Source organism: Bos taurus, chromosome 19 (genome assembly GCF_002263795.3).
Source record: "Bos taurus isolate L1 Dominette 01449 registration number 42190680 breed Hereford chromosome 19, ARS-UCD2.0, whole genome shotgun sequence".
NCBI lineage: Eukaryota > Metazoa > Chordata > Mammalia > Artiodactyla > Bovidae > Bos > Bos taurus.
The window spans coordinates 10,316,040-10,328,700 of record NC_037346.1 but is presented as its reverse complement, the minus strand read 5'-3'; the positions used below and the strand labels follow the sequence as shown (position 1 = coordinate 10,328,700).

At 47.6% G+C, this 12,661-nt stretch overlaps 1 protein-coding gene across 6 annotated transcripts in view; it reads right to left on the bottom strand.

Annotated features, from left to right (window-relative positions):
* The window catches only part of YPEL2 (yippee like 2), a 67,871-nt gene that overhangs the window by 38,459 nt on the left and 16,751 nt on the right, over positions 1–12,661 (bottom strand). For 5 of the 6 annotated variants that reach the window (XM_024980450.2, XM_024980449.2, XM_059878251.1 and 2 more), the window contains one exon: positions 5,289–5,602. In XM_024980450.2, the coding sequence (XP_024836218.1) occupies positions 5,289–5,405 (117 nt within the window). In that variant the 5' untranslated portion in view covers positions 5,406–5,602. Of the gene's footprint in view, positions 1–5,288; positions 5,603–12,661 lie in introns of those variants that run through there. The other variant, XM_059878250.1, reaches the window with a different exon arrangement.

The window sequence follows — 12,661 nt, the reverse complement described above, 5'->3', positions numbered from 1 at the left end:
TAGATTGTTTTCGCTGGGGGCAACTGCTCTGATGGAAACTATTATTATTTTATAACCAAAGTGTATTCTTATACTGTGACTTGCACCATTAAGTGAGAAACAACAGCATGAGCAATTCCTCGTGCCAACTCAAAATACCTATGAGTGCAAACACTTCAGCATTTAGACCACAACACCCCCTAAGAAAGCAACTGTAGGAGGCCTCAGCACATTCCCTAGATAGCTCTGTCATCGATTCAAAAAGCAGCACCCCCTCCCGGCACCCCCCTCATCCCCAGCATCCTACAGAGCAAATGCTGTTACCTTTCTGCCAACACACACAGCTTTGCTGTCCTCTTCTTAGCCTTGCAAATCCAACTCCTGTGCTCCACGTTCTAAAGCGAAACTATCTTGGTATAAAGTCAATTTGCTTAGTGTCAGGCAGGAACAATCCTGTCCACCCATCTCCTTGCCTTTTTGGTTTTTTTTTTTTTTTTTGGACATCAAGGCCAAGAGAAGCCAAGGGACAACTTTATATTTGCATAGAGCTTTGTGATTTGCAAACCACCCACACATCCATGATCTCATCCAGTCTCGTAACAACCCAATGAGGTAAACCTGCTCCCTCGATACTCAAATAAGGTAGGGCTACCTCCTAGGGCTGTTAGGGCCATGGCATGTAGTAAGTTCGCAGCAAGCACTAACTACTTGCCATAGACACAGCAAATATTACTCATTTTATGGGTGAGAAATTGAGACTCAGAGGTTGGACAGCTGATTCCAGGCAATGAGCCCTCTAGGAATCTAGAGAGAGCTGGGAAGACAGAAAGCCTAGTGCAGAGTCTTTCCACCACCGTATCAATACGGACCCTAACTGTTTAAAACCTGACAACTACACGTCTCCATGGAGGCTTAGCTATGTTGATAAGAAGGAAGCCTGAAGTCCCGATTCTGTTCCCAGCTCTCTGCTAGCCCCGGAGCCTTAGTTCTCTGTACCTTTATGTCGCCTTCTCCATAATGAAGGCAGACTCACTTAAAACAAAACAAAAACCCAAACAATGGAACCCCAAGCTTCCAGATGAAAGGCTCTATTACAAGGACAAAGTATCATTTAATTACACTGCTGCTCCAGTTAGTTGCTTCCCAGCTCCTAACTCCCACTGGGTGGATTCTGAAACTGCATAGGAGATTATGTCAAGAGGGGAGAACAGGAGAAACATTCTCTCCCTGAACTTTCTTAAATGGAAGAGAGAAACAAAATGAAAAGAAAGGCCTATTTTCCAGGGAGGGGGCTGGGGCAATGATCTTTCCATTAAGCGGACTTGCATAAGAAATCTATAGATTATTTAACACCGGGGGTGGCTGTGGAATGAAATAAAGGAATCTTTGTGCGATGCCAGCCACAGTTCCCTCGCTCTCCCCGCAGTCAGGAATTTAACCCAGCTCTTTAAATCATCAAGCTCCAATGCGCCCCATCTGTGCATCGGTTGTAACCAATGAAACTGAAGCCTGTGCTGACTTTGGCCCGGACTTGTGAAGGAGGCTTTCTGCCCCAAAACAGGGCAGGAAGGAGGACATCAAGTCTTTTTTTGCTCATCACTTGTTTTCTCCCAAGGCTCAACAAGAGCCATCCATCTGTTTATTTGATCATTTATTGAGCTCTTGACGTGGGCCAGGTTCTGACCCAGAGATACAAAGCTCGTAGGATACGGCTTCAGGAGGAAACGGACGTGTAAGAGCTCCTGGGAGAGAGGGAAGGAGGTAAAGAAAAATGATAGTCCAGTGGTTAAGACTCTATGCTTCAGAAATGCAGGGGTTATGGGTTCAACCCCTGGTCGGGGAACTAAGATCCCATAATAGTGTGCAGCATGGCCAAAAAAAGAAAAATGGATGCTCCTGGCTGAGGCACAGAGGCCTGAAATACCCCCATCTGCATATCCAGGGAAATGCTGCTGGATATGCCAAGAGGTTAGAACGTTACGCAAGGAACTCTACGTCTAAAGCTAGGCTCTGCCAGATCATCTAAGGCCACAAAAAAAGTTAGTGAGACTGCAGGTATGTGCAAGTAAGGCTTTGAAGGTTGAACTTTTCTAACTTCAGGATTTTAAGCAGAGGACGTGCAACACCTGATTTACACTTTGAAAAGATCCTTGTGACTCTTGGAAATGTGCTGTAAGATGCATGAGTCAAAGTAAGGAGACCAGTTAAAGAGCTCATTGCTGGAGTCCAGACAAGGGAAGATGGTGAAAACTGGCCAGATTTGAAATATATTTTTTGAGGGCAGAGCTAACAGGACTTACCTGTGGATTAGATATGGGGACTGAGTGCAGGGGGAGGGGGGAAAGGGGGGCAGTAGTAAGACAGGAATCAACGATGACCCTTTGGCTTAAAACTCAGCATTCAGAAAGCTAAGACCATGGCATCTGGTCCCATCACTTCATGGCAAATAGATGGGGAGACAACGGAAACTGACAGACTTTATTTTTGGGGGGCTCCAAAATCACTGCAGATGGTGACTGCAGCCATGAAATTAAAAGACACTTGCTCCTTGGAAGAAAAGCTATGACCAACCTAGACAGCATATTAAAAAGCAGAGACATTACTTTGCCGTCAAAAGTCCGTTTAGTCAAAGCTGTGGTTTTTCCAGTAGTCACGTATGGATGTGAGAGTTAGACTATACAGAAAGCTGAGCACCAAAGAATTGATGCTTTTGAACTGTGCTGTTCGAGAAGACTCTTGAGAGTCCCTTGGACTGCAAGATCCAACCAGTCCATCCTAAAGGAAATCAGTCCTGAATATTCATTCAAAGGACTGATGCTGAAGCTGAAACTCCAATACTTTGGCCACCTGATGGGAAGAACTGACTCACTGGAAAAGACCCTGATGCTGGGAAAGACTGAAAGCAGGAGGAGAAGGGGACGACAAAGGATGAGATGGTTGGATGGCATCACTGACTCTATGGACATGAGTTTAAGTAAACTCTGGGAGTTGGTGATGGACAGGGAAGCCTAGTGTGCTGCAGTCCATGGGGTTGCAAAGAGTCAGACACAACTGAGTGACTGAATTGAACTAGAACATTAAGCCAGGAACCCTAACTCTAAAGCTAAGCTCTGCCAGATCATCTAAGGCCATGTGCACCAGGCCAAAGAGGTAAGACATCAACTCTGAAGGCCATTACCACCCCCACAGACTCCCTTCTGCTCACCTTACAAGGCCTAGCTCAAATTTCTTCCAGAAATTCTTTCAGAACACGCTCAAAGTCATTGCCCTCTCTTGTTTGAGAACTCAAAACTTGAGTTCTTGGACAACTTGTATGCGTCTCAACTTCTCCATCCATATATGACTGGCATCCCCTACCTCAAAGGCGTCTTAGGAGGGATGAGTGAGATAGTATTATACAGTGTTAGGCAGCAGTCCTTTGTACTCTGAAGGTACCTACATGGTTTACGGTTACCTCCATTTCTTAGGACACACAGCACCTCTCCCTGAAGTTAAAAAGACATCTTGGCTTCCGCTTTCTCTGGAGACTTCCAGGGACAGGACAACTCACATGTTTTTTCCCCTCCAAGCTTGCAGGCCCCCTTCCAAAGCAAAGAAGACTGACTACCTCTCTCTCCTCTCACTGACACAGCCTCCCTGCATCCAAACCTCCAGACTCAGGGGGTTCCCAGAAGATCCAAGAGGAATCTGGGAGGAGATGAGCCGGTTGACAGGGGAGGAAGCTGTAGGCTGGCTGGAACATGAGGGGCACCGAGGAGCGTGAGCAGCAGAGACCTAGAGGAGGGCAGGTGGGCCCGGGGCCTGGCCTCCGAGGTTCCAGCTCTGGGGTGACCCCAGAGCCTGGGAGGGGCCTCGGAGGAGCAGTTCCAGCCGCAGTCTTGACCTGAGGATCGCTGCCACCAGACGCGGCTGTTGGAGCGGCTCCTCCGCTTCCTGTCAGGCCGGCCAGCTGGACGGCACCGCTAAGAGCCTGCCGGACCTCCCTCCCTCTGGCGGTGGCTACCGAGCCAGAGGCGGGAGAGGGGCGCCATCTTTTCTAGTACTTTTTGGAAACAGATCAAGAACACTGTTTTTTGTTTTTTTTTTTTCTTTTTACTTGGTCTGAGTTAGCATAAAAGTTTTTCTCTTTTTTTACTTCAACGATATGAAGTCTATATTCTAAAAGTGTCAAAGTGAAAGTGGTGTCTGACTCTGCAACCCTGTGGACTGCAGCCCACCAGGCTCCTCTGTTCATGGAATTTTTCAGGCAAGAACACCGGAGTGGGTAGCCATTCCCAAAGAATGCTTTTTTTTTTAATTAGAGGATAATTACTTTACAAAATTGTGACGGTTTTTGCCACACATCAACATGTAGGAGCATGAGGGAGACGTATGTCCCCTTCCTCTTGAACCCTCCTCACACCTCCCTGTGCACCCCACCTCTCGAGGTTCCCACAGAGCACTGGCTTTGGAGTCCCTGCCTCATACACAGATACAGCTCCCACGGGCCACCTACAAAGAGACAAGTCCCCCTGAGCTCCTCTTCCTTTTTATGCAGCCTAGCAAAGCTGTTTCTCCTCCCTTGGGAACATAGAGCCAGGAGGGAGGGAGCACCCTTAAGAATGCTGCTTGCAGGAGCTGGGGACTGGACCACCACTGGGAGACTCGGCTGTTTGTTATGAATAATAATCCCCCACCCCAGCTTTAGGGAGCAGTTGCCAAGGCTCCTCAGGGAAAACGGAGTTCCCGTCTTTCTTCTGATTGTGACCAAATGTCATACCATGTTACCTCATGTAGAAGCCCTACAGGGACCACAAACCAGTGGGTCAGCTCTTCACCAAGCCACTTGTGATTCACCCAAAGGTCACCCACTTTAGTAACTAAATCATCTGGTAACCATCCCGGGGAGCTTAAAAGGCAATATTCCCTCTCTCAGTCATTAACTGCCCCTACCTTTCTCTCTCCTACCTACCACCTTTCTTAGAAGTCCTTTCCAAGCAGGCAGCCCCTTACATTGAGTTCATCTGCCAACCCAGGCCAGGCCACCTGGGTGAAAGGCTTCAATCACTCCTTGGCCCCTCTCCCCACGACCTGGGGATGTCAACAGCAATGACACCCACTTTCCAAAGTTACAGATTAAACTAGTACTGTATCCCCCCAACTCCGAGTTCTTTCTTAGTTTTGAGTGAGACAGCCATGCAGATCCGCCCTCCCTGGACAAAAGAAGGAATACAAACGTCCCGGGCCCTTTGGGAGAGCTTGTCCACGTCTGCAAACCCAGAAGCGCCCTCCCCCGAGGTCGGCAAGGAGGGCCTGCAGCGAACATGTACCTTGGAAATAAGTTCATCGTGATTGGCCAAGTGGGCTCTGCAGTGAATGCAGCTGTAGGTGCGGTGGCAAGAAGGCAGATAAGCCTGGAAAGTCTTGGATCTGGTCATCTTCACCATTGGCGCTGCTGAGCCGGGGGTGAACTCTGGGGTGGCCCACGAGGCACTCCCACAGGACGGGTCGCACGGGAAACACCGGAAGACGCAGGTAAAGGCCGTGGTTTGGCAGGGGGTGGGTGTGCGGCAGGCTCCACACACTGGTGATGTCTTCAGAGGAAGGACCCTCAAGCAGAGGTCTCGGGCTGGTTCTCAGCAGCCTACAGGGCCAAGATAAGCGAATATCATTAGCTAGATGGAGCTGAGCTTCCTGCAAAGCCAGTAGAGTCCAACTGCCACCCGAGAGAGGGCAACATTTACAGCATAAACTGATCCCCCTTCTGTGTTCTTACACTGTGCCAAGATGCCCAATGAGTAAGAAAGAAACCAGTGGAGATCCCACTGTTGCTGCAGTTCTAGAGCTGGAGATTCAGTGTCGCCTCAGGGCTCTCAGGAGTTAATCCCTGCCAACGACCAGCAAACTGGCACGATCACCACCCCCAGGAACCTCTAGACACGGTGGTCCTTTAGTCGCTACATTGTGTCCGACTCTTTTGCAACCCCATGGACTGTAGCCTGCGGGGATCCTCTGTCCATGGGATTTCCCAGGCAAGAACACTGGAGTGGGTTGTCATTTCCTTTCTCCAGGGGATCTTCCCGACCCAGGGATCAAACCTGCATCTCCTGCATTGCGGGCGAATTCTTTGCTGCTGAGCTACGAGGGAAAACTCACAGCTCTAGAAAAGGCCAGGCTTAAAGATATGCCACCTACAGCCCCAGGAGAGGACCCCTGGGGTCCTGTTTTCCCGATCCCACCAAGATAAATGACTTTCCTGCAGTCAACAATCACAACGGATTTGTATTCATCTCCAAATACTAGAAGTCCTCCAGCAGTTGAAATCACCATCTGAAGAGGCAACAAACCCCAAGTCTCTTTTGCGTATAAAGGAAACACAGGATATAAAGGATCAAGCTCCCGACCAAGAGGATCCCTCATGGCCAGGCAGTCCTTTTGAGAAATGATTCTTGTTGTAATATAAGGGCTTCCCTGGTGGCTCAGATGGGAAAGCATCTGCCTGTAATGCAGGAGACCCAGGTTCAATCTGGGTTGGGAAGATCCCCTGGAGAAGGAAATGGCAACCCACTCCAGTATTCTTGCTTGGAGAATTCCATGGATTGAGGAGCCTGGTAGGCTACAGTCCACGGGGTCACAAAGAGTCGGGCATGACTGAGCGACTTCACTTCGCTTTGCTTCTCTTTGTAATACCTTGCCCAGAAGGAGATGCTCAGCGCATTTGTTTTTAAGTAAGTAAAATGAAGACAACTAATGGCAGAATCAGACTCCTGCATCTCAAATTCACAATAGCAGTGAATCTGACCAGAATTTCTCTTCCAACACTTAAACTTTCCATTACTCACCCCACAGTACCGAGCATTTCTCCTACCAAAGCCTCAGCTTTGTGATTCCCATGGGGAGCAAGGTCACAGAGAAAGAGGGGTGGCTCCCGGGGTATGTCGAGTTAAAGGTCTGAGGGCAAAACCCCAAGCTCTGAGACCCACTCTGCTTCTCTGTGGCTCACATACCTGAGGCTTCTGGATCTACCTATTCCCTGGGCTTCACTCTTCACTAACGGGGGTGGTGTTCCCACTTGCCTACCTCCCAGGAGAGCCAGAGTGTTAATTAACGCCTGCGTCATGCTTTGAAGATAAAATTATTTAGAGAGACGGGGGAGGAAGACAAACAAACTCGGATATTCCTTGCTGCATTATGCCTGGGATCCATCTGGATGTTCGGACAAAGCCCGCCAATCAGTCTTTTCCCTCTAGAGCTCCACTGGAACCAAAGCTTCAGCAGGAGAGCCGCCCTCCTCCCTGGCCTCCTTCCCACTGCAGCATCACTGCAGGTGAAGAAGGACTTCATAGGGCCTGGACTCCATCTTAGGCCTGTTCATGCTGATCATGCTCGGCCACCTTTCCAATGGACTCTGAACTCTGTGTTTACTGCCTATGGAAACAACAACAGAAGGATAAGACCCCCTCCAGACAAGGGAACCTTGAAGATCGTATCTAGGTTACTCATCGCCTAAGAGAAAACATACACTAATCACCCCTTCCTCCAGATAGGCCATACATTTTTCTGTATCAATCAGAGTGTAACCTCGGGTTTATCGATTATTGGCTAATCATTTGACTGTTTGAGCACATGAGCACATAGCACGTGAATGATGGGGTTATTGGGACTGTATTTTCCTCGGTTTATGTAAGTCTCAAGGAATTTGGAGCGGTGGGTTCAGACATGTACACATGGGGTATAAAAGATTTTCACAAATGCTGGTTGGGGTCCTTGGCTAAGAGGAGACTCTGCCTTGGGCCTGCCGGTGTAATAAACTACACTCCACTATCTGCATTGTCCTTCTGAGTGAGTTTGTTTCCCGGAACGCGTGGCTACAACACAGGCCTCTAGGGCACTCTATAGCCTCCTGAGTGGCTAACACCCTTGGCCAGCACTAGGCTCAAGGACAGCAGTGGTCACCATCTCTCACCCTGCATGTCCCTTGAGAGCTGAGCCAAGTAAGCTCCATATCCAGAGTGACCAACTGGTCACCTGAAATGTCCAACTGCTGAAGGGGTTCGGACCTAGAGGGGCCCAGGCACAGTGTCTTGGCTGCTCGAGTCTCCCACCGCTAATTTTAAAGAGGACTAATTGGGGACTTCCCTGGCAGGTCAGTGGCTGAGACCTCATGCTCCCAATGCAAGGGGCCTGGGTTCGATCCCTGGTCAGGGAACTAGATCCTACATGCCGCAACTAAAAAGAACCCATGTGCTGCAACTAAGACCCGGCACAGCCAAATAAATTTTTTTTTTTTTTTTAAAAAAAGAGTCATCAGATTAAACTGAGCATCATAGAAATACTTGAAGAATATGGGAGGGGCAGGGGTAAGAGGGGCTTCCCAGGTGGCTCCAGTGGTTAAAAAAAAAAAAAAAAAGACAGAAAACCTGCCTGCCAACACAGAAGGCATATGAGATGAAGGTTTGATCCCAGAGTCAGGAAGATCCCCTTGGAGAAGGGCACAGCAACCCACTCCGGTATTCTTGCCTGGAGAACCCCATGGACAGAGGAGCCTGGCGGCCTATAGTCCATGGGGTTGCAAAGAGTCAGACACAACTGAAGCGACTCAGCACACGTGCATGGATGGGGGTCAGAATTCACCTGCTCAGCTTTGCCTCAGTGTGAGGCCTGGCCATAATAGGAGACAACACGACCCCTTGGATCAGAGCCCCCGCATCTCACCCCAAGCTTACTCTGCAAACGCTAAGGTTGAGTGTCCAAACCAAAGCCCACAGTAGACCAAGGCTGTTGGGTGTTGAAGTGTTGCAGGTGGTAGAAAGAGCCAAGGACCCTGCTTGGTGTTCCCTGAAAGATCCTAAAACTTTGCAACACTCCTGTGTCATTCTCAGGAATGGCAGCATTTCCAGGAAAGGAAGTGGTGAAAAGTCAGGGGGTAGGGGTCAGGAACAGGAAAGCCAGGGCAGGGGAAGCAGGCGGGAGGCCTGCCCCAGGCCAGGAGCTCCTGAAGGCCAGGGCCCCCGCTGCCCAGTGGAGAGCAGGAGGAACACCAGCTGGCCTGTCCGCCTTTGATCCAAACTTGCGGGAAGGCGAGGGAACAGTGAGCCCTGGCTGCCAGTCTGGGTTTACAGAGCAGCCCCAGAGTCTGTTTCCTTACACACGCAGACAGCTGAATTATGCATTTCCCCAGAGTAGAATTATTTCTTTTCTCACTTCTCTTCTGTAGGAAACCCCCCAAAAAAAGTTCACAGGCAGGGATTTCTGGTTGTGCTCAGCTTCAAATGTGAATCTCAAAACTTACGCAAACCTTTGGAGAAACTGGCATTCATAGTCTGCTTTAAACATGCATGTGTCACATACAAACACAGTCATCCAGCTCAGAACTTAAGAAGAGAAAAACGGACCATGCAAGCAACATCGCAGGCTGCCTGGTGCTAGAAAAGCCCCGAACAGCCTTGGACTTTGCTCTACAGTTGCTCTGCTCCTTGCAAAGTCTCCACTCATTCCTAGGAATTGACAGGAACCCACAAAAGGTGACTCCTTCCCCAAGATGGAAAGAAAGAAAAAGTGGCTTGCTGAAATATGAATCTTGTTCAACTGCTGCAGGGCAAACAAGAAGGAATAAGAGGGGGAAAGTGGAAAGTAACGTGAAGGAGGATCAAGAGGGGGGTCCTTGAACCTGAGAAGAAAGGAAAGAATGGGCTGAGCCAGAAAAAGTGAAGAGCTGGAGACCAAAAAATAATCACCAATTACTGTCTCCTCCCCTCTTAAGGCCAAATATTGAAAGCTGCTTCCTTAAAAAGCAGTCCATTTTTTAAAAGGAAGTAAAAAGAAGTCAGTTGTTAGGAAGGAAGATGAAATAGCTTTGTTTTTGTTTTTTTTTAAGGAAGAAATTAAGGCTAAAGGGCTGCAGAACTCACTGCATTTTAATCTCTGGACTCTGGTACCTGCTAATGGGGCCACAGGCTCCATGGGGCATCCTGAGTCCACCTTGCTGAACACGTTGTGGAGTTTAAATTGATTTCCAACAATAATCAAATGAACTCAATATTTAAAAGCCTCAGGGCACGTGTACAAATTAAACACCATTTTAAGCAAAGTAATAATCCATCACAGTAGAAATTAAAGGGAGATTTGCTACCACCTCCAGCTGGCCCCTGCTGGTCGGCGTGGAAAGAAAAGATGTGAACTATTATGATTAAAAACAAAGACCTCAAATACGCCATGCTGAGAGCCAAACTCAGAGGGAGCGCACAGCGAACCTAGACATCCCACCTCATGGACTGGGCTTTTCTACCAGAAGCCACGACTGCAGGTGGAATTCAAAACAGAAACTTCTGCGTGTCCCCAGGAGGGAGGGGAAGGAGGTACCGAGCCCTCAGGTAAGTCATGAAGGGACTGGGTAAGTGACAGTGAACAAGGTTGCATCCGATCTCACAGAGCCTCAGAAACGGGGAGGACGGAACTCGCTGGGGGAAGTGACCCCCCTACCAGCCACAGGACAGGACCACCGCGAGGCGTGCGTCAGTGCTGTCGCTTCATCGTGGGGTGTTGTTCTGGAGGAAGGCAGGCAAAGACGGCCTGGAAAAGAAGTGGGCCCTGCAATCAGAAACTGGTGATAGGGGACTTCCCTGGTGGTCCAGTGGTTAAGACTCCACGCTTCCAGTGAAGTGGGTGTGGGTTCGATCCCTAGTCAGGGAACTAAGATCCCACAGGCTGGCCAAAAAAATAAATTTAATAAAATAAAAATAAAATTGTGAAAATGGTAAACTAAAAAGAGAGACTGGTTCTGCTCCACTGTAGCTGAGGGACTGTGGCAAGTTCTTCAACTCCCCTTACCCCCAGCTTCCCCAGTTCTAATAAAACCGACATACTTAGGGTGAGAAGGATCAAACGAGAGGTATAAGTACATGCACAGCACTGACATACAAAACACCAGAATTGTAGCTATTACTATTTTTAGTGGTCAATGAATTTAAAAAAAAAAAAAAAAGATGCTGCTGCTTCAAAAAAAGAAGAAAAAGAAAAAGGAGGCCAGAGAGTTCAGAGACAGACATGGTTTTCCTGCCGCTTCATTAGGATTGTCTAGCTTGTCTTCAAGCAAGGTAGACGGTACCATTGGGATCATTGGGATGACATTTCTCTAAACCTAGAATTCTCCTCTCAAGGTGGTGAGCACACCGGAGGAACCGCAGCAGTGTTCCTTCCCCTAAGGGGCGATTTCCCTCGTGGCCATGCTCACAAAGGCCCTAAAGCACTGTCAGGAACACAGCATCGCTGATGCACACAGCCCTGGCAGACAGCTGAGTCTCCTTCCCCCCTAAACCCACCTTCTGCATTTCAGCCAGTGTTATGTATTTAAAAAGCAGATTTGACCATCTCATCACTTTCATGTCCTTCATAAAGGCAATACGAGGCAGTGGGTGAACAGATGGATTTTGGATATTTAACAACAAAAAAAAAAACACCTAATTCAAAAAGATCTATGTACCCCTATGTCCACTGCAACACCATTTACAATAGCCAAGATATTGAAGCAAGTGTGTTCACTGATGGATGAATAAAGATGTGATATATAATATATATATTTATTTATTCATATATACACACAATGAAATATTACTCAGTCATAGAAATGAATGAAATCCTGCCATTTGCAACTACATGGTTGCACTTGGAGGGTATTGTGCAAGGTAGAATAAGTCAGAGAAAAACAAACACCATATGATTTTACGTATATGTCTAAAAACAAAGCAAATGAACCAACATAATAAAACAGAAACAGAGTCACAGATACAGAGAACAAACTGGAGGCTGCCAAAGAGGAGAGGTGTGGGGGTACAAATAAAACAGGTGAGATACAAACTTCCAGCAGTAAAATGAGTCATCAGGATGAAATGTACACACAGAATTCAGTCAGCAATACGGTAATAACTTTGTACGGTGACAGGTCTTACTGTGGCGGTCATTTCATAATGTATGAAAATATTAAATCACCATGTTGTATACCTGAAATTAATATCATATTGTGCAATATGTAATTAATTACAATTCTATTTTTAAAAAGGGCTTTTGGAACCAGACTCCGAGGATTTCAAATCTCAGTTCAATAATTTATTAGCTGTGTGACCTTGAATAACTTAACTCTCTGGGCCTTGCTCTCTTCATCAAAATCTAGGAACACTAATAATGACCTCATAAGGCTCTTATGAGAATTAACTAAGCTAAAACCTATAAAGTACTTAACATACGCACCTGGCATATAGTAAAGAAAGAAAGAAGTGAAGTCGCTTAGTCGCTCCTTCTCCAGGGCATCTTCCCAACCCAGGGACTGAACCCGCATCTCCCGCATTGCTGGCAGACTCTATCAACTGAGCCACCAACGGAAGCTGTCTATCTATATATAAATGCATACATACATATATATATATCTGTATCTGTTGAGGTTACAGCTTAACCATTTTCCAGCTTTTCCATCTTGTACTTATTGTAGGCCCTAAAGGAGGAAATGGCAACCCACTCCAGTCTTCTTGCCTGGAGAATCCCATGGACAGAGGAGCCCAGCGAGCTACAGTCCATGGGACTGCAAAGTCGGACACAACTGAGCACAGACGCATGTATTGTAGGAACTCTTAGGAATCCTAAGGAGGATTTCATGCTGCCTTTAAGGATAGGAGGGTAGGCGCTTGTTGACTGACTAGCTTGTTCCAGG